Source organism: Ricinus communis, chromosome 2, assembly GCF_019578655.1.
Source record: "Ricinus communis isolate WT05 ecotype wild-type chromosome 2, ASM1957865v1, whole genome shotgun sequence".
Classification (NCBI taxonomy): domain Eukaryota; kingdom Viridiplantae; phylum Streptophyta; class Magnoliopsida; order Malpighiales; family Euphorbiaceae; genus Ricinus; species Ricinus communis.
In genome coordinates, this window is record NC_063257.1 from 4,401,688 (window position 1) to 4,422,780 (window position 21,093).

Here is a 21,093-nt window from a genome sequence, read left to right on the forward strand (position 1 = left end):
TTAATAAAATATAAAATACTTATAAGTATCACGGGATATATACATTTGAGATAAGAATTTTTTTAAAAATACAACAGGTATTGACAGACGGAGCAAGGGGAGTGAAGCTGTTTTGGAAGAGCAGGGATGGGAGGTATCGACCCAAACCAACAAGGTCATAGCCAATCAGATTTATGTTAAACTGCATACGCCATGCACAGTAGTTAGTTTGGGTGAGATTAATGCATGTTTACGCTGTTGCTGGCAACAACAAAAAAAATCCTGAATGATATTTGTATAATGAGATGTTTTTTCGGAAAATTTGATTTTCTTATTTTAAACTGTACGTACTAAACTTGAGTTCTAGTTTTAAAAGAAAGAAAATACGTGCTCATGTCTAGAAATATTAGTGGATAGAGTAGTAATACTCCATAAAGAATTTAATTATTCAAATTTATTATAAATTTATTTACAAATTTAATTTTACCTTCAAAATTCAATTAATACTATCTTATCCGAATTATGGCGAACAATTCCTACACATTTCTGTCATTCTGCGTACGCTTGAGCTTCCACCAAACTAACCAGCCAATGTATTCATATTTGCATTCCATCAAATTCAAACAAACATATAAGCACTATAATATATATTGCGGTTACATGTATGCATCTTAATTTTATGCACATCAAAATCATACGTAACAATCAATATATATTGAAAAAGAAAAACAAGTTACAAGTAGGTTAGCCACGTAATTTGTAATATGATTTTGATGTCATATTATTTAAGCCAAAGTTTATTGGCCCATTTTCTTTTTTCCTTTCCAATAATGTCACGTGGGTATATTGAAGACTTGGTGGAAGGATGATAAACAAAATTCATGGAGGATGAGGTGGAGATTGAGATAAGTGATGTGTCTCTCTCTCTATTTAAAGGGCAGGCCTGATTCTTCCATTAGAAAGCTAAGTTCCACAAAGCAAAAGAGAGAGAGAGAGAGTAGAGGAGGTGAAGACAACGTAGAGTGGGGTAAGCTAAGCTAAGGTTTTTCTTGCTTTTATCAAGAGAAAAAAAGGGTCGGTGTGCAATGCTGATGCTTTCAGCTCATATATAGAAATGAAGGATGATTATGTTACTCTGACTAGACTTTCTTGTCGCACTTCACACCTTATTATTCTATACACATTACATAAACCTCAGAGGCATACCAACATCAAATTGTTTTTTTATTAATATAGATACATCTTTGCCCATCCTGTCACTCAATTCTATCTTCACATATATTCCGAACACATTTAGGGGGTTAAGTAATTACATATTATGATGAATAATCAACACATAATTGGCCTTTTCCTTTTATCTCTTCCTTGTTTTATATATTTCTTTAAGTAATCAAGATTAGATCAGCTCCACGTTTAATTAGTCGTAGAATAATATAGTTGGGACAAGTTCCGTAACCATTTCGCAACTGCGTCCAATTGCAGATGGATTTTCTAGTCTCTAAGTTATAGCAATCTCTTGAATCTCTGTAATTTTCTCCACATAAAATTGAAAACCACCTTAAATGGAAATCCTCTAGTTTACACGATTAGTTCACCCATATCTGTGAGATCTTCTTTTTCAAGAAAAAAAGAAAAAAAATTGTGTTAAACGGGTGATTCTATTTCCATGGCAACTTTTGCTAGGGCCACAGCAATAATTCTGAATTGAGCAATATAATACTTTTATTAATTTGAGTCAAAAATTCTTTTGAATTTTATCTTCAAAAGTACCTATTTCCTCGTGTACTATCTTAACTAGATTACAAATTTTCTTCACAAATTAATCTTATTGTGGATTCAGTACTAGAGCATCTTCCTATATTTCAATTTTGCACTAAATTAGTATGATATTTTTTCAAAGGCATCCATAGATTTTTATGCCGCTTAGATGTGTAAAGGTCCTTCTTTTTTTTTTTTTTTTTTTTAATATTGTGTGGTAAAATTTAATCTGATAATAATAGAAAAAGCCAATAACAAGAAAAGAAAAGTCTCCTCCATGGAGTTTGACTAAAAGCATAACCAAATACAAGCAGACCGTAGTATGCATAGTGAAGTACAGATGTAGGGTTAAACTAGGAAAAACTTGGGACAGATGATAAAGCACCATTAATCTTGTCTTCCCATATTGCTTTTTGACACGCATCACTTGATACTAATACAAAATTATATTATCCTATCTTAGATAGATCATGTGCAAGAATTTCTCTCTATACAAATATATATGTTGATGTCAATGATATAATAATGCTTAAACTGGAGTTATATAAGTGATAACGTAGATTAGAATCAAGAAACCCAAGTTGTAGTAGAAATGCAGACAAAAAAAAGTGGTGGCTTAGTTGACATGGACGGTTGGTAGGAGTAAGAAAATTTAAATTAAACAGTGGAATGTGCAAAAAGCCAAACAGAGATCACAATCCCACATTTTCACTGGTGGATTTTAGCCTTAAAGCCCGGAACACATCTGAAACCTTATCTCCAACACTGCCACTCCCACTGCCACCACCACCACCATCCTTCTCAATTCCTTCATCCTCTATCATTGCCCAACTACAATCCACAATCATCGTCACACATATCCATTTAGAATCGAATGCCCCATCATGCCAAATCATTTGTGGCTCCCACATGTCTATCCTTTGCCGCCACCCCCAAGTGTCAATGTCTCCGTATGCCACATCGGCATCGGACAATAATAAATCTTGAGTTTCCTTTATAGTGAGTATAATACTCTAAAAGTATGATAAGAGAGTCCTGAATAATGAGTTTGTCTATTATTTATTTGCTTAAAAAGAAGAATTTAGCAAAAAAATAATAGTAATGACAAGGGAATAGAGTAGAGACCAGTAATTCTGATAAGCATCCTTAACTAATAAGCTTTTCCTTTTTGCTTTAGCTCGTGGCTTGGATTATCGTTTGATTAGTTTAAGAGAATATTTGTTTAATCCTGGCGCATATGTCAAAGTTGATATCTATCTGCTGGTGCTAGAAACTTGTCATTCAAGACTTGGATAATTCTAACTCAATGCTTGCTAAATCACTTTTCCTGACCTAATCATTTATAAATTACTTCAATTAAGTCCATGTCTCCATACTTTTCATATTCTTTTCTTCTCTTTTCTTTTTTTAATTTCTTTTCCTAACAAGAAAAGAGACTATAGCCATAAGTAAAGAGGCGCAAAACTAATTAAGAAATAAAGTCCCATTAATCCTATGGTTAAATGTCTAATCAATAGATAGTAATTAATCATGACCCACATAATAATATAAAGGAAATGAGGAATGCATTGAACTAACAGATTCGTCGGTGGATTGCTCGTACCATTTCGGGTATGATTTCCCATCACTTCATTTCACAGCAAAAAGATGCTATCTTTCAGAATTTAAGTTTGTTCACTTCTAGTGGTGGAGATGGGTACCCATATATATCATGCCATATTGTGTGTGTCACAAAAAAATATTATTGATTGCAAATCTTTCTTATAGAAATATTGCATGGTTATTTAGTTCAAAACTCCTCATCAACTTATAGCTAAGAAAGAATTCTACACCATTAAATTAATAGTTTTCTAAAATAGTAAAAATTTTCTCTTTTCTGTAAATAGTTTTAGAAAATTTGATTTTTCACATTTCATGAAGCCGTTATATCTTCGTTAAAATTTATATTAAATATTTTAAGATTCTTTCAGGCCAATGTCTATAATAGGATACTGATATTTTCAGATATATTGGATTGAAGATGTCTTCTATAGTTACTTTTTTCATATATATATTTTATTTTATTTTTATCACCATATGATGGAATTATACTTCATCATCTAATGATGATCACTAAGAACATTAAAATCTATTTCATAAAATATAAAGTGACCATAATTCCCACGATGATATTATATCTAAGTGCATATCTCTTTCTCTTCTCCCATATTCACCAAAATAGTAGGTCTTATGTACCTCTAAGCAAAATAATATTGTCACTGCTACTGCAAATTAGCATTATAAAAGAGCGAACACAAACAATAAGGGCTTGTCGAATTGTTTTGCGTCACATCATAATAATAAACATTATGTCATTTATATGAGAAATATTAAAATTTCTCATTGAAGCATATGAAAAATGCCTTAGTCATCTCCTCTTCTTTGCTGTTTCCCTTCGTGAAGGCACCTTTTCATTTATCATCAACGAACTAGCCTCATTAGTCAATCCACTAACTCTATGGATATGTCCTATTATGCATTACACTAACAATGGTGCTGCCAAGAGTGGTTTTTGCCAGCGAAAGTTTGTGGGAATTTAGAAATGTAATAACTTTAATTTTGTAATATGCACTGAAGCATATTAGAAAAAGGGGGGAAACCCTCTTAATAATTTCAAAAATAAATGAATTAATCCCGGCATGTCATTGTGCTCTTTATCGAATTCCTTTTATCCCTAGATGTTAGTCGAGGGTTTATATTATAAATCATAATCTTAAAGAAACTAAGATTTTTAATATCAGTAGCTGAATCTATATTGTAAAAGTATTTAAGTTGGCTATCTTCTTTTATATTCATTGAAAATATGATAGATAGGTTGTGATTTAAGGCTACTACTCTTCCCCTTCATCAATCACAAGCCATAAAAATGATAAGACTTCACTACTTATGATGCAAGGACTCGAATTAAAAATCACCTCCACTGTCACACTAAATAAATAAATAATAGACATACAAGCTTTTACATAAGGAATTAGGTCAGAAAAATATAAGCCCGGATTTCAAAGTTGATGTGCTAAGGATGCAGTAGTGAAAGTATATAGGATAAGGAGCAGAGCTTACAAATGATCCATGTCTTATGAACGAAGGCATGTTGTGGGGAACATCTGGGCGGTCTGAGATTATTAGTACACAAAAGCACGTAGTTGATCATGGGTCTCCATCTAACGCTTACAAATGCTGTCCCCTTCTCTGTTTAATCAATCTCACTAAATTCACTGTCATCATCAATAAATCACAATAATATCTGTGTATATCTTTAATCGCCTCCAACATCAATTGATTTTGCCACTTGACCCGACAAATTTACCCTTGTACATACAAGCTTTTCTTCCGTTTTCGTTTTCTAATGTACATCAATACTTTAATGCAGTACCGAGAAGTGTAGCATGCCATAAATATTGTACGTACAAATCAATAGAAAATTACAGAAATTATATTTGTTACTTGTAAAGTAAAAGAGCAGAGGAAATGGTAAAGAGTGGAATGATTTTCTTATGTGCTCTAATGTATACCCACTTTCCATGTGATTCCACGTATGCTATCCATTCAATATACATTGTATTCTCATAGGTGTATCTTTCTTTCTCATGGTCAACCTGTAAGGACAAAGAGACATAGGTATTTTTTTCATAATCCCACAAACAAGATTCCTTACTCTACTCATTTAATTTCTTTCATTTAATAATCAGCCCCCACACAAGAAAAGACACCAACCTATCTACACAAACACACTTTCCTCAACCTTTACATTTACTCTCAAGAATTAATACACTCTATCTCTCTAGCTAGTGTCATCCATAGCATTCCGAGATTTTGCGTTCAGTATACTTCAACAACAATAGGACTTAAAAACATGGGTTTTGGAATTTCTGATCATGGTACTTGTAACACTGGCCTTGGTTTAGGGCTAATCTGCCATGAAAAGGAAGAAAACTCCTCTCAGCATCAATCTGATCGGCATCGTCAAGGAAAGAAGAAGAAACTTTCTTTGAAATATGACCATATGTTCCCATCTCTCACGTTAGGCCTTCCACAAGAGGCATATGCATCGGTTAATAAGGTGGAGCCAGATTTACAGCCGCAGGCATCATCTCCTAGTGCAGTTTCCTCATTTTCTAACTCAAGTGTCAAGAAAGAGAGAGATTCTGGTGGTGGTGGTGGTGGTGAAGAGGTAGACGGAGAAAGAGTCTCTTCAAGAGTAAGTGATGAAGATGAAGAAGGAAGTCCAAGAAAGAAACTTAGACTTACCAAACAACAATCTGCTATTTTGGAAGACAACTTCAAAGAACACAGCACTCTCAATCCTGTATATATTGATTTTCTTACTTTTCACCTTCTTTATATTATTTCTAGCGTTTATATACATATGATTTTGTGATAAGATGATGAATTTGTTATGTTAAGTGCTTGACTTTGATTTTTCTTTTCTTGAATTATTAGAAGCAAAAGCAAGCCTTAGCAGAACAGCTCAATCTCAGGCCACGTCAAGTAGAAGTATGGTTCCAGAACAGAAGAGCCAGGTACATACTATAATCCATATATAATATCAAATTCTTGAAACAAATCATCTTTTAACAAGTGTTTGATCTATGCGCAATCCTTCTCTTGATGTTAATTAATATGTATTGCATATTGATTTATTGATGAACTCGACACACTACAGGTGTAGAATACTATGAAAATATATATGCATGTTTGCTATTGCAGGACTAAGCTGAAGCAAACTGAGGTAGACTGTGAGGTACTAAAGAAATGTTGCGAAACGCTAACAGAAGAGAACAACAGGCTGCAGAAGGAATTGCAAGAGCTCAAATCGTTGAAACTGCAGGCTGCACCCTTTTATATGCAGTTGCCTGCAGCTACCTTAACTATGTGCCCTTCTTGTGAGCGGATTGGCGGTGGTGGTGATGGCAGCTCTTCCACAAGCACTATAACCGTCGGAGTTGGATCGAAACCTCATTTCTACAGTCCTTTCACCCATCCATCGGCAGCATGTTAGGCAAAGTATGAGGCCACAGCACATGTATTTTATGTTCTTGGCTTCTGTATCATATGATTAATTAAGGCACTAATGAAACTAATTTTGTAGAGTCTATCTCTATCTCCTTTCTATTTTCTTCTTCTTCTTTCATGTGTATACATGCTTGTAAATTCTTTAGCAAATTTCTGGGAAGGACTTTACTTAATTAAGTATACTTGATTAATAATTTTAAAATATGCTGAACTTATGCTTAATTAGATCAAGCAATGGAGAATTTTAACGCCTGCCACTCCCAATCTCTTCTTTCTACGGGGGTGGCGGTACGGAAAGGTGTACTATAAGGGCCCAACCGCCCAAATAGGAATCGTAGGTTTATGGGAGAGAGATTCAACCGACCTAACTACTTAATTAAGTCGTAAGCTGAGTTAGCTTGGGTTGAAGCTTTAGGCATTAGGGCAAGTGGACATTGCAGCAATAAAGTTCTTGGATGGTGTGCAAAGTGGTAATTCTTTCTCCTCTTCTTGACGCATTTGGTGGCGTCAGTTTCTCTTTAAAGGATTTCTACCCTTTCTTAACCTATATTTTTTTTTCTTTTGGAATACATAATATTGAATACTACATTTTTCTTAAATCTCTCTTTTCGGCCAATTTGGCTCCTGAACCCATGGAGACAAATGCCCAAATCTCCTTGGTTAACTACTACTTTGTACTTTGATAAAATATATGTTATTTATTTAATTTTGAATCTCATAGTTTTGATATAAAAATATATAAATTTGATTGGTTGACATATATGATAAAAAGTTTGACATATAATGTTTATACTAAAAGGTAACTCTATATTTTTTAAATCTATATCTTTCTATCTTAAATTATTATATTATATACATTAACTGATATTTTATATTTTTAATTAAAAAAAAATTGCTAAGTTATTTTATTGATTAAATTATATTTCTTAATCTGTTTAAAATATTAAATCATATAGCTGATATAAATATAATAAACATATTTATTAATTAATTGAATTCTTTAAATTTATAGATGAGTAGTGGTTTTAAAATAGGTCAACTTATCCTTAGCTTAGTAATATGTAATAACGCCTACAATTGGTTATATTTCAGAATTTTGAAGATAATACCCTTCTTGTTTTAGATGATAGTCCCACATGTATACTGTATATAGGTAACTAATCTTGTGGGGAATATGTTTTTTTTTGACAATTTCTTCAACTCGTGAGCTTGATTTGCCTTAAAACCTCGCCATATGTTGAGGAACCTCTGTGGTTTTTTGTTGGACGAGAAGAAAGATTCTGCTTCTGAATGGACTGTCGAATCTTACTTGCTAGTTTATACATTTTTCGCTAAACAAAAATTAATGAAACATAATTGTTTGTCCTTGAAAAACAACCAAGCAAAACAGATTATGAATATCTAATTGCACGTATGGTCGCCCATTCCCTATTCCGACTTGCTTCTTTTCCATCGACCCAGAAAAATAAGTAAATAAGAAGATTGAGGGAAGCCACTATCAATTTGGTTTCCATATTTATGCAGATGTAATTACAAGTGTCAAGAGTTGTGATTTATGACAATTGCCATACCTAACTTTATATCGGCCTTAGTAATTTAAATTTGGTGCATATTCTGCTATGCACATCTCTTGGGTCATATAATATTCATGTATGCAATTTACAGATAATGAAGGAATAATCAAATTTGATGAATTTGAATGGTTGAGATGGTCAAGCAAATGCGGTGATTCATGACTCTTAGGTTACGTTAAATAATACTGCAATTGTGGTTGTGCCTATCTAAATAAATTTCAAGTTATATAAGTTTATCTTCTTTAGAAAGTGTTTACGTGATTAAGCAAACTTCATAAAAGTATTAATTTCAAAACAGGAAGACAAGAGTGAATTAAAAAAAAAATACTAAACATGCATCAAAACCTGAATAAAGTCTCCTTAAACAGATAGTTCATTGATACTGATATGTAGAAAAATAATGATTTGATGAACAACGAATGATGCTGACATTGACGTCCTTGAATTGGCCACATGGATACACACACACACACATGTGGTAGTAATCAAATTTCTCATGATTTTTTTTTCTAGGTTTTCTGTTTATCTTTAACCTCACTGCTAATCATTCATTCTTGCTGGAAATGACAAGGTGAGCTATGGCTACTTGATCTACTAATATGTTCTATACTACATATGCAAAATCGTCGTCATTAGGGAACACTGACGTCGTATTAATACCAACTACATTGTCATCATCGATGTCAACAATTTTTTTGTTATAAATTTGTAATCTATGATCCATATTTGTCCGCGTGGTGCAGCTTAATTATATGTTATATGTATATTATCTTCAGGTTTCTTTTTTTTTTTTTTTTTTTTTGGAACGACGTACAGACAAATGGTAATGTTAATTTTATTATGGTTTGTCTAGATAAATCTATGGATCTTGAGACATAATATTTTATGTTTAAATTAAACACCGATTACTTGATGATTAATTTGATGAGACTGACCTATAGATATATATGTACTTAGGGTAGATTAAGGATTAATTTTAGTAGCTAAAAGATAGAATAACAAACAAAAAGTGTACAGGAATAATTTCCACGGTTAGGTCTCTTATGAGCAGGAATACTACTATAGTATTTTAGCAATCTAACTGATGTTGCTGCGATCTTGATGCCCAATAATGGAGATTGTGACTCTAGCAAAATTTGAATTTTCCAGGTCAAGAAATTAAGTAAACAAATAGTACTCCAGCAACAAAACTGTAATTACCAGTGTTATTCTTTATAATGTTCACATCAGTCATGAGAGGAATAAAAAAGTTGAAAATTGAAGAAAAGCAATGACAATAATGATATTTGTAAGGGATGGTTGAAAAAAGTATATATATTTGAGGCCTCATTTAATAATTCAAATTTTTCGGTCAATTATTTCTAAAACATATAGTATTTATAATAACAATTCAAATGCAATTGATCCTAAGAGAACTCTCTTTAAATAAATTACGTTATTCAACGATCATAAAGCCCCACGTAAACACTATTGGTACATATTTGATTTTCTTTTGGAAGCTCATATTGTCTAATTTTTCTGTTTTGGAATGCAAATATCATAATAAATCTTTAATCATTAATGAGTAAGAGTGAGGCAAGCGTTTGAATTAAATCTATTTTTGACATATAAAATTCAAAAAGATAAAAATGAAAAACAAGAATCACTTTAGAGAAGAAAAGTATTCCTTTATTTAATGGGATTAGTCGTAGTGGTAAAGAGATAATCAAAGTGGTAAATTATATAATTGAGAACTGGGATTGCATGTGGGGATCATTTTAACAATTTAAGTTATACTTGAGATATCAAATTATGAAAACTTAGAATGAAGTGATAAATCCGCAGCATGCATACACGTGTGATATCCATTTCAAGCTTAGAGAAAATTGGTGGCTTAAATTAATATTTGTTTCAGTTCTATTGGTGGAAATACACTAGTTAAGAAATTGATCAAGCCCCTTCAAAAACTATGGAAACAAAACAAACAAATATTGGGCCGAACTTAAATAGAACTGCAGCAAACAAAAATTAATGTGTAAGATGTCAGCAACAGCTCCTGCCCGAACCTAGGAATGTATTCAGCCCACAGCTACCGGAAGGGCTCTCTTTTGGGTTTTAAAAGAATGAATTCTTTTCACCCAAAAAAAAAAAGAACATAAATAACATAATAATTTCACTAATTGGCCTCCCCACGAATCAGGTTCAATTTTCACAGAAGGGTGTCTATGAAGGATGCTCCTGACTCCTCCAGCTATGGCACTAATCTCCCATGGGGCAGCACGATCATCATAATTTGAACTGTCATAAACATCGTATAAGTTTGTTTCAATTCTTATTTAGATTTTGTCTATACTTCACCATAATTAATAAAAAAATAATATTATATATATACACGAGCATTTAATATATTGGATGATTAACACATATTATATTATTTAAGACTAATAAATAAATATTAATCATTTATCGATTTATAAATTTGTACATAATATCAAATCTAGATAAAAAAATAAAAAAATTTCACCACATACATATTTCATTATAATATAAAAGATATGAAGATTTAACTATTCATAAACTTTTTATTATTCGGAGCAACAAAAACAATATCTAGTTAGTGAATATCTATAAAATCTATATATTTTAGGCATATATCACACTCTAGCATATATATCTTTCAAATTGAAATCTAGTTAATTAAAGAAAGATTCTTAAGTAAACTTATTATACCACGTCATCCGTACATTTAAAAAAATACCTTACTAGTAAACTTTTAATGTTCTTGATAGTGCATCCATTACATGCTGATCATCAAATGAAACAAAAAGGATGCGGCAAAAATTGTATGAGTATTCTCTCTTTGAACACTATGTATCAAAATAATAATTAGAATATAAAAAATAAATAAATTAAAGTTTGGCGATTAATTTATAATAGAATATAAAATTTAGTGACAAAGATAATTTCTGTATAGAAATAATAAAATGAAATATTGTGTTTTTCCATTTCAATCGTAAATCTGTGATTAGCGTAAAATCTATCTTGTTCTTTTAAACTCGATGGCTTTTTAAAATAATAAAATTAGAAAGTGGGGCGAGCTTACATATTTTCACTAATAGTAATTAGAAACTGAATAGGATTGATGCTGCTTTCTTAAATGATGGAAATATGGTTGGTTCAGGAGGGATTATTAGTCACGACGATGGTGAAGCTATTGTTCTTGCCGGGGAAAAGGGTTATGGCTGTTAGGCCGCGCAACTTGCTATAGCATTGGCCATGTTCTCTGGGGTATCAATTCGCCAACTCGAAGCTGAAGCAAGCTCGTGCAATATATGGCAAATAGGCTTAAGGATAACAGTCAAGTCTTGGCAGTTCATCGTCTAATATATGATGACATTCTACGTAGATCATCTGATTTTAGTTTTGTTTCTTTTCTCTTACTTCAATCGCTGCTATAATAAGGTTGCCCATCCTCTAGCGAAATGGGCTTTAGGTCTTTGAGTATGATCTCTTTTTTTATGGAGGATGTACCTCCTTGTTCAAAATTGTTACTTGATGGAGATGTTTCTGCTTTGTTGAGATTTGAAAGTTTAATTTCCAATGAAAAAATTTAATGATGTAAAAACTATTTGTATACACCTTTTCTTTTTTTATAAAATAGAATATAATGACATCAATGATTTAAAATAAATTTTTAATAATATATATATATACATGCACATAAAATAGCACAAATATTCATAAGAAATAGACGTGTGACAAACCTATCAATAGAATTAGTCATGTGGTAACAATTCGGAGAAAAATAAACCAATCGAATCAAGCCATGTGGCATTTGACATTAAAATATAAAACATAAAAAAAATTATATTGATTTAGTTTATCACATAACCATATGCAAAATTAATTACATAATAATATATAAATTATTAATTAAATATAATATTTATATTGATTAATTATTAATTATGAGTAATTAACAATAATAAATAAACTAATCAATATAAATATTACATTTAATAAATAATATCGTGTAGTAATATATAATTAATTTTACCTATAAATGGTATCTAAAAGTTTTTCGAACATATAATTCAGAAAATTTAAGAGCATCAATTTATCTATGATTGTCTTCTCAAAGAAAACTATCTAACTAATTAAATGTCTTAATAATGAAATCTATTTGATGAGAATTATGAGTTGCAATGAACTCATGGAGGAAGACATTTAAGTAAAGAAGATGAAAGATAATCAAAACTTACCGAATTTCATATCTGTGAGTTTTCTAGTTTTTTTTGTTTTGTTGTGTTGTTGGCGACAACAATTTGCAATGGCACCAAGTCATGGACAATGAATGCATTACTTATGCCTAATTGTTTTACTGGAAACCACATAAGGTAATGGAGAAGCAAGCGACTGCAATACTATGTTAATTTAAATCTATTTCATTTGAACAAAAAACATGGGAGAAAATATACACAGAAATAATAAAATTAATTTAGTATCATGAATTATATTAATTTATTGATATAATAAGGTAACTCTGAATTAAATTTCAATTCGTTTAAAGCATATAAAATTTAATTTTATATTTCAAAAGATAGATTTGAAATTAATTATTATTATAGTTGAACTATCTATTTTATCTGAACATTCTCTCAGAAATATCTTTCATTATTTACAACTGAAATTAAGCATTAGAAAATCAAATAATAGACACCCATTATTTATAATATTTCATAATATTCTTAGCATTTTCCTAACGTTATGATGGCTATCAATTTAACCTAACTTCAGTGATTAATACTGAAATCATTTATACTTTTAGATCAGTTATATTTTGTTGCATTTAAATTTTACATAAAATTAGAAACATTAAGCGAAAGTAAGAGGGATTGATATAAATCCGTATATAGTGATTTTATTACTATTTAGGTTATATGTTTTTTAATGTTAATTATATAATTTTGTATCATTTTATGCATTATAAAAAGGTCATATGCGATCTAACTTCAAATTGATAATAAGATTTTCTTCTTCTCAACAAAATTTGACAATATAATTTTGAAGGTATAAACGAATAGACAATTTATCAAATCAATTGGTCCAAAGATAATTGCATTTAGATTTTAATCTTTTACAACAATGAATACTAAAAAAATGCATTGCATTTCGATGCTCTGCAAAAAGCATTGCTGGATATGACTATATATATACTTGAGAGCACGTATTCCTTTTACAGAAATGCAAATACACTAGACATGCTTAAGCTTACAAGCCTCTCTTAATGAATCAATGTCGTCCACTTGACAAGCTTCAGACAAGGCAAAGTTGCACACTGTAACTTCAGAACCCCCAAAGATATGAAGCGGACAATGATTGACATTCCATCTTGAATATTATCACAATTACATACAGGCAAATTAATGATACACGAGATTATGAAGATGACATTTCTTATAAGAGAAAAGAATACTATTGTTTTAGGTTCCAGAGCATTACCTAGAGTTTCTCAATTTAAAAATATAACATGGCATGAATAACAGTTTTCATGCTAAGCGTGAGGAAATGAAGCTAACACTACCACTTTAGCATTGAGGCTCTCCAGCTGCTGCTCATGGTCCTAGACGATATGGACCATCACCCATGTAGTGACCATCCATATACAGAGCTGCATTCTGTGGATGTAGACCATCCATCACCATGAATTGCATGTCTTCCGAGGGTTTCCAATGTCGTTTCCTCTGATTTATGAACCAATTATTTATTTGTTTCTGGTCCAAACCAGTTGATTCTGCCAGTGCCACCTTCTCGGTCTCCTGTTAGTTATTACAAAAAATGATTAAAAGAACATGTTTTATTTGCCAAATTCTAAGTATGGTGAATTAATTTGGGAATATGAAACAGGTAAAACATGAGGTTTAAAAGGGATGCCCTTTACCGAAGGATATGGCCATTTGTAGTGTAGCTCCCACCAGCTAAGTAGCTTCTGCCTTGCTTCTTTAGGTAGTTTTCCCTTCTTCTTCTTCTTTGAAAGTTCCTGCTTTAGACTGCTTAGATAGCCACTATATTTCCTTAATAAATGGTTCTTTAGTTCTCGGTCCTCAGCCCGAGGATCAATCTCCGGCAATTCGGTTTCCCCTCCACTATTGTCTTGATCCTCCTCAGACGATCCAACACCCTCAGATTTCTCATCTGTGCATTTGATGAACATGTAAATACTTCATTGCAACAAAAAACAAATACTGAATTGTCTCCTAGCACTACTCTCGCAATTAACCACTCCCAAAGTAATAACCGAGTCACACATAGGCAAGTGTTTTTGTATTTGCGTGTTGGATATTTGACAAGTATTTAAATCATTTAATAATACTAAATATGCCACTTAATTATAGACTTGAACTAGATAAATATTTTCCATAAGAGAAAAAGACAATCATATGATAAAATGAGATAAGTCCATTATAAGTTAAGAAAACATGCAATGTTATATAGAATTTTTAAGTCAGTTCAGTTTTGATCATAGGGCCTATGTGATTAATCTATCATCAAAATGCTACTAGCTAGACCAATTCATGAAAAGGACACATTCTTCACCATTAACTTGACACTAAATTCATAAATTCAGTTTTTATTTTTTCTTGTCAGCTATATTCCTATCAACAGAACTCCATATCATTATACAACAGCCTATCAACAAGAATGACTCCCTAATCCTGTGTCATAATGCTCTATGACCATGTAATAAATCTCAGAAAAAACATGACACAAATTAAAACTCGTTGAATAGAATTCCCAACATGATACTTTTCCAAGAAATGATTTCCACCTTTGACTACAGCAGGTTCACTCTGACAACAAATCACAGTATGAAAATGGGCATATTCCAAGTTCACTATATATACTTTTTTCTGTGCAATGAAACAGTGTGAAAATACTAGAAAGTTAATATAAGTGCAAACTGAGCATAGAGGAACAGGAAGTATATAAATTAATCTGTCAACCAAAATCACAATGAGTAAAATCAGGCGCATCATTCCTTGGGATTATTATAATTAACTATAAGCAAATTGGTGACAACTTTCAGCAATTATGAGGCCAATGCTGGAAACCACCATTGCAGCTAAGGAATGGCCTCAACAATTTGTTTATAAGCAAACATAAAGCTCCTTTACTCATTTTCCTTTCATCTTTTTCATAGACACTGTGGTTCACTTACTTCAATAGAAGTCAATGCAGAGATTTATAGTAACTAGAGGACAAATGCCGATCAACAGTAACTCAACTTACACAAAAGAGAAAATATCCACTGTACAAAAAAAGAATCACAAACAAAGACACCAAAAAGTAGTCATGAGTGGAATGAGTAAAGAAGGGGAATGAAATAATTAACGGGTAAAATAGCAAAATTAACAATCATGCTGAATGAAAAGTGACTTAGATTTGGAGAATATAAAATCATTTAGAATAAGAGCCAGATAGAAAGGCCACATATTCTTTCTTAAGTAAACTATGTTCATATGAACATTCAGCTGGTGTAAATTTCTGCTATTCTATAAAAGAATATGTCCAGAAAAGGTTGTTAGAAGGGAATATGAACGTTCATGATATAAAGATAGTACTGCAATGTGGACAATAACTACACAGGTGAGCCTGATTTCAAGAATAAGGATTTCTACTGCTTCCTTTAACTTTGCAGCCACTGAATAAGAATAATTATGACATTTGCTTTAGATGGAATTGGCAAACTGTTTTCAACTTCATCCTTTCTATTTTCATTTTCAAAAAGAGATTCCCTAAAATTAGAAGAAAGAATTAATTGGGTACTTCTCCTCTTTCCATTCCAACACTCGAGCATTCTTGAAGGGATGATGGGAATTGAAACAACTAGGTGCAAAGAGAGCTAATTACTCAATTCCACTTGGAACATAATTTTCAGTTCCTGATCAAAGCTCAATTAAAGAATGAAACGAACATCTTGCCTCAGTTTCATGGTTCAAGCTGCATGTAGAAATAACTATATAAATATAGGGATTTGCTGAATATATTTGATTAGAGCATGAAGCCATGAATAACTTCATATTGATTCAACATCAAACTTCTAGAGCAACTAGGAACTGCAGAAATAATTTAAAAGTACTGAGAAATTCTAAACCCGCGTTAAACGATTCACAATTAACTTAAAAACGGACTTCGCAATTGGGTCTCTCAACAAGTTTACTGGCATCAATTGCAAACATCCCCTAACTCAAATTGACCCAAAAAAGAAAACAGAAAAAAAGAGAGAAACCAGAAAACAAACCTCTTCCTACTACCAAGTTCTCTTCCTCAGCATCGGAAATTCATGATCATGCATTAAATATAATTCCTAGACATATTAATAAAGTCACTTGCCAACAACAACAAACAATAGATATTGCTGGCTCTCTCCCTCTCTTTTCTCCTTGTGCTTGTGTTTGAGAATGCATATTAATTATATTAGTTTTTTAAGCAGATTGATGGTTAAAATCAACCCAACATGCTAATATAGTTATGTTATAGTAAAAAGTAAAAAAATATAAAAATTAATTAGCAGATTAATGGATAACAAATAGACATTTAAAAAGGAAAATCAGTAAGCAAAAAGGATGAAGAGATATATATATATATATATATATATATATACAGAAATGAATAAAGTAGTGTTAGTGTACATGGGTATTTCTGACAAAGCCGTACAGGCTATCGGGGTAGCACACTGATATGAACAGCATCCTAGGTTCTTGCATTTTACAAAAATTAAATCAAATATCCTCACATAAAAGCAAATAAAAACAGCTTTGGAAATTATCAGTTTTTAATAATGCCATCCATATCGAGGTATGATTCCATGTAATGTCATAGCTAGTAGTAATAGGATATCCCGCAAAACCCAACCTACACAGGATCAAGATCTATGCCTGAATTTAACTAAAGTACCTAGATTTTGGTAACAAAAACCCTAAATAACTATGATTTTGTCAGACAAATAAAAGAAGAAAACAAAGCTATTAGAGAAGTGAACGTGTGGTTTCATAATTGGTTATGTCATGTAAGTGCGTTTTGTCTTTGTTCCTTCTGTATTGATTTACAAAAATATTAAAATATAATATATAGTACGAAATCCAAATTCGCATACTATTGACTCGTGATTAGGGTTTGTTAATCCAGGACCTGTGAGTATTAGTTTGGATCACTTTCAGTCTTTCTTTCTGTTCTCTCCCTTCTTACTTAAATCTTGGACCAATCAAGATTTTGCTTAGAGTTGGAAAATAATAAGAGTAGCGAATGGAGATATGGACATTCTAATCTGAATTTTCTCTATCACTGTAAGGAATAGACAAATGGACCTGACTTCCAGTTTCTGCACTGTACCAGTCAGGTCAAGATTATAAAAATTAAAAAAGAAAACCCATTTCTGCCACAACCGGAACCCATTTCTGTTCCTTTCATGCTCGGCAAGGCGAAGTAGTCAATCCCTCGCTCTCCCTCTCTCTCTCTCTCTCTCTCTCTCTCTCTCTCAATAATGGTGTTTTTACTGATAAACTTTTAAATTGAGATGATGAATTGTCTAAAAGGGTACGTATAGAAGAAAAGACGAATTGAAGTACCAGAGTTGAAGATCCGCAAGGGTCCGTTGCAGATCATATTTAGCTGAGTTTCTATTCTTCGCATAAAATCCATGGCTTCTTGAATGGGTCTTGTCAGCTCCTCTCGGTACTTCATCAGCATGTCACAATAAGCCTCCTGTTTCTCAGATTAAGAGGAAAAAAGAAACATAAAGATCTTGCTATGGCCTATCAAATAATACAAAAGAAATCAGTTCTAGTATGTAATAATGATATCAATTAAGAGCTTCAAGAGTGATTACCATGAACTGATCTAGTTCCGGGTCTTTCAAATTATCTCTGGAATTAACCGAAGATCGTTGTTTGGATTCAAACTCCTGACGGGCAGCTACTAGCCTTGCTACTACTTCTGGTGGAGCTCCCACCTACACATTCATCAGCAGCCATCAAGAGAAAGAAAGTTACTAACACGAATTAACTTTTGTCGTCTTCAGTTATCCTTCCATACCTTTTGGCAGTCCATGTAAGCTTCCAAGAGGTTAGAATACTGAGGATGAGCTATGATCTTGGCTTTGATAGATTCAACTTCATTGGTTGAACTTTCATTCGCATGCTGTTGATGATTAAGTGGTTGATGTCCTCTCAACAAAGGGTAATGAAATTTTAGAGCATGCTGTGAAGTACTAGCTTCCGTCTTCACTATAGGATGTACTTCAGATTGAAAACATTCACTTGATTGAAGATGGAAAGGACTTAAAGGCATCTGGGTCTGTTGATTGCTGACGTTAGTAGACCCACTACTTGTTCTTCCATAAGGAGAAGAGGAATTAGGTCCAAGAACTGATGAAGTGTACAAGAAATTTCCCCTTGGGTTTGTATTTTCATTCATCTGATTATAATCCTCCATAATCTTTCTTCAAAATCCAGATGAGAAAACAACTAAGGAATTGACAGGAACGAGAAATGAAAGCACAGAAGTCTCCAAAACCCTAAAGCAAGAACAACAAATACTACCAAGAAACCCTAGAAAATGTGAACTTCAACTCATCTATAGCAGCAAAAAAAAAGAAAAAGAAAGAAGCCATGATTTGGCTTTATTTAGCTTTGGTTTCTGATGACAGGATTTTGAGGAGTCATGACTTAGTAGAATTGGGAGTGGAAAAATACGAGCTTGTGTGTTAAGGAAGCCAAGAAGTGAAGTTGCACCAAAGCTCAAACATGTTAAAGAGGAGGCAAAAGAAATAGAAAACCAAAGAAAGAAAGACAGAAAGGAGGTGATCTGCTCACATGCTATAGAATACAAAGCAAAGATCAGAGTGAAGCTTAACCAGAACCGGCAGAGAGGGCTGCGTTTCTTGGGTGGGTGACAAGACTTTCTTTGTTGATAGAAAAAGAAATATTTGAAAATTATAAAGGCAAAGAAGGCCAAGGGATAAGGCAACTAGCTAGATAGATATTATTTTTTTATTTCTTTATTTCTCTGTCACTATACTTTCTTTATTTATTGATATTGCCCCTTTCTTTCACGGACTTTCTACAAATTTCACTCTATTTTACTGAATTTTATATTTGTATTTTGCAACTTCACATTCTATTCCCTTCCCTTGTTTTTGCAATTAATTGTTGCTTCTTCTTTGCTTATTGCCTTCACCGTGGGATTTTCCCACTTACCTAATCGACGGCTATTTATAGCATGGAAATGTCAAGGTCGAGGTTTTTCTTCTGCCCTTTGTTTAACATTAAAAATGTACTTCACAAAAACATAACCAATTTGATGCTGAGTTAATTAATTGTGATGCAAAAAATTTTTAGCACATCAAATCATCAAGACAACCTTGTTTTGAGCTATCTATTATTACCCCCGAGCTGGTAGGTCGCCGGTGACAGGATTTAGTTTGCGTACAATTTGTTTTAGATTTTATTTTTCGGAACAATGCTTGTACTTATGAATGGTGTAATTATTATTCTCTTGTATTCTTTTTATATTATATGAATTATTTTTTAATATTTTAAAAATATATTTTTTATTTTATAATTTTAGAAAATATATTTAATTTTATACTATTTACTCATTGATTTTTTGTACAAGTTTCTCTCTATATTTTATTTATTACATTAAAAAATTTTATGTTTTAAAAATCAATGCAATTATAAAATTCAATTAACAACAAATATAATTTGATCTTTAAATTTCTCATTAGAGTTATAATGCGAGTACAAGTAAACATAAAGTTTTATTTTTTTCATTTAAAAAATTTTCTAGAAAACTAACATAATTTTTTATAAATAAATAAATTTTCTAAAAAACTAATATAATTTTTCATAAGTCTTAGTTTGAAACTCTTTGAGAATTTATTTAAAATCCATATAAAGAAGGGATATGGCTGCTACAGCGGTGGAAAACAAATATAGGAAAATTTTTTATTTAGCTATTTTTTGAAATAATAATAACAATATATATATTTTTTTTAGAAGTACTCATTGTTCACCTTCTTTGTTTTTTCAAAATTAATTTTAGATACTTTACATATACCATATTTTAGTAAATATTTACCGTTTATTATTGAAAAATTGAATTAAATTTTATTTTATTTTAAAAAATTTAGATACCCAAATTATATTATTATTTGGCAAACATATTTTTATTACTGTTCAATTTTTTTATTTGAGTTTACATGTTATTTCATTTAAAAAAGATTGAGATACTTAATGTATACTTAATATATATTATTTTTAATTAAATATTTATTTATTTATTTATTTATTTACATAAAAAATATACCAAACATATATATTTTTCTAATATATATTGAACATATATTTTCTTACCTTATAGCAATTTATTTCATTTTTTAAATATGATATTCTCAATACATTTCTAAATCTTTAAATCAGAAAAATTATTTTTTTGATTTATTTATTTATTCATCATTAATATCATAAAATCAAACAGAATACAACAACATTTCATAAGAGTTAATGTGTTTTAGATTTATTATCTATAAAAAATATAATTTTTTTTCTCACAATATATCACACATATATCTTTTTATTAGAAAAAAATAAATTAGATTTTTTTATTAGTAAAATTTCATTTTTAGATATTTTATTGTCAGAAATTATGACAGACATTTTTATAATTATTTTATATTCTTATAGCATTT

At 31.4% G+C, this 21,093-nt stretch overlaps 2 protein-coding genes across 2 annotated transcripts; one reads left to right on the plus strand and one right to left on the minus strand.

The window, feature by feature from the left end:
* Positions 1–5,357: 5,357 nt before the first annotated feature.
* LOC8265230 (homeobox-leucine zipper protein HAT22) lies at positions 5,358–6,888 on the plus strand. Its single transcript, XM_002509982.4, has 3 exons — positions 5,358–6,082; positions 6,217–6,296; positions 6,484–6,888. The coding sequence occupies exons 1-3, from the start codon at positions 5,630–5,632 to the stop codon at positions 6,773–6,775; spliced, it is 825 nt and encodes a 274-aa protein (XP_002510028.1). The 5' UTR covers positions 5,358–5,629; the 3' UTR covers positions 6,776–6,888.
* Positions 6,889–13,702: 6,814 nt separating this feature from the next.
* LOC8265229 (homeobox protein knotted-1-like 2) lies at positions 13,703–19,329 on the minus strand. The gene is made up of 5 exons (XM_048371422.1): positions 18,438–19,329; positions 18,232–18,354; positions 17,972–18,107; positions 14,284–14,537; positions 13,703–14,161 (listed from the first exon to the last, which is right to left on the minus strand). The coding sequence occupies exons 1-5, from the start codon at positions 18,834–18,836 to the stop codon at positions 13,958–13,960; spliced, it is 1,116 nt and encodes a 371-aa protein (XP_048227379.1). The 5' UTR covers positions 18,837–19,329; the 3' UTR covers positions 13,703–13,957.
* Between the last annotated feature and the right edge of the window lie 1,764 nt (positions 19,330–21,093).

What these genes read in the sequence shown, in the direction of transcription:
- LOC8265229 (XM_048371422.1), bottom strand. Translation starts at nt 18,836, where the DNA reads ATGGAGGATTATAATCAGATGAATGAAAATACAAACCCAAGGGGAAAT. An exon ending in CTTACATGGACTGCCAAAAG is followed by an intron (nt 18,355 to 18,437) that starts GTATGGAAGGAT and finishes ATGAATGTGTAG; the next exon opens with GTGGGAGCTCCACCAGAAGT. An exon ending in CGGAACTAGATCAGTTCATG is followed by an intron (nt 18,108 to 18,231) that starts GTAATCACTCTT and finishes TCTGAGAAACAG; the next exon opens with GAGGCTTATTGTGACATGCT.
- LOC8265230 (XM_002509982.4), top strand. Translation starts at nt 5,630, where the DNA reads ATGGGTTTTGGAATTTCTGATCATGGTACTTGTAACACTGGCCTTGGT. An exon ending in AACACAGCACTCTCAATCCT is followed by an intron (nt 6,083 to 6,216) that starts GTATATATTGAT and finishes TTGAATTATTAG; the next exon opens with AAGCAAAAGCAAGCCTTAGC. An exon ending in TTCCAGAACAGAAGAGCCAG is followed by an intron (nt 6,297 to 6,483) that starts GTACATACTATA and finishes TTGCTATTGCAG; the next exon opens with GACTAAGCTGAAGCAAACTG.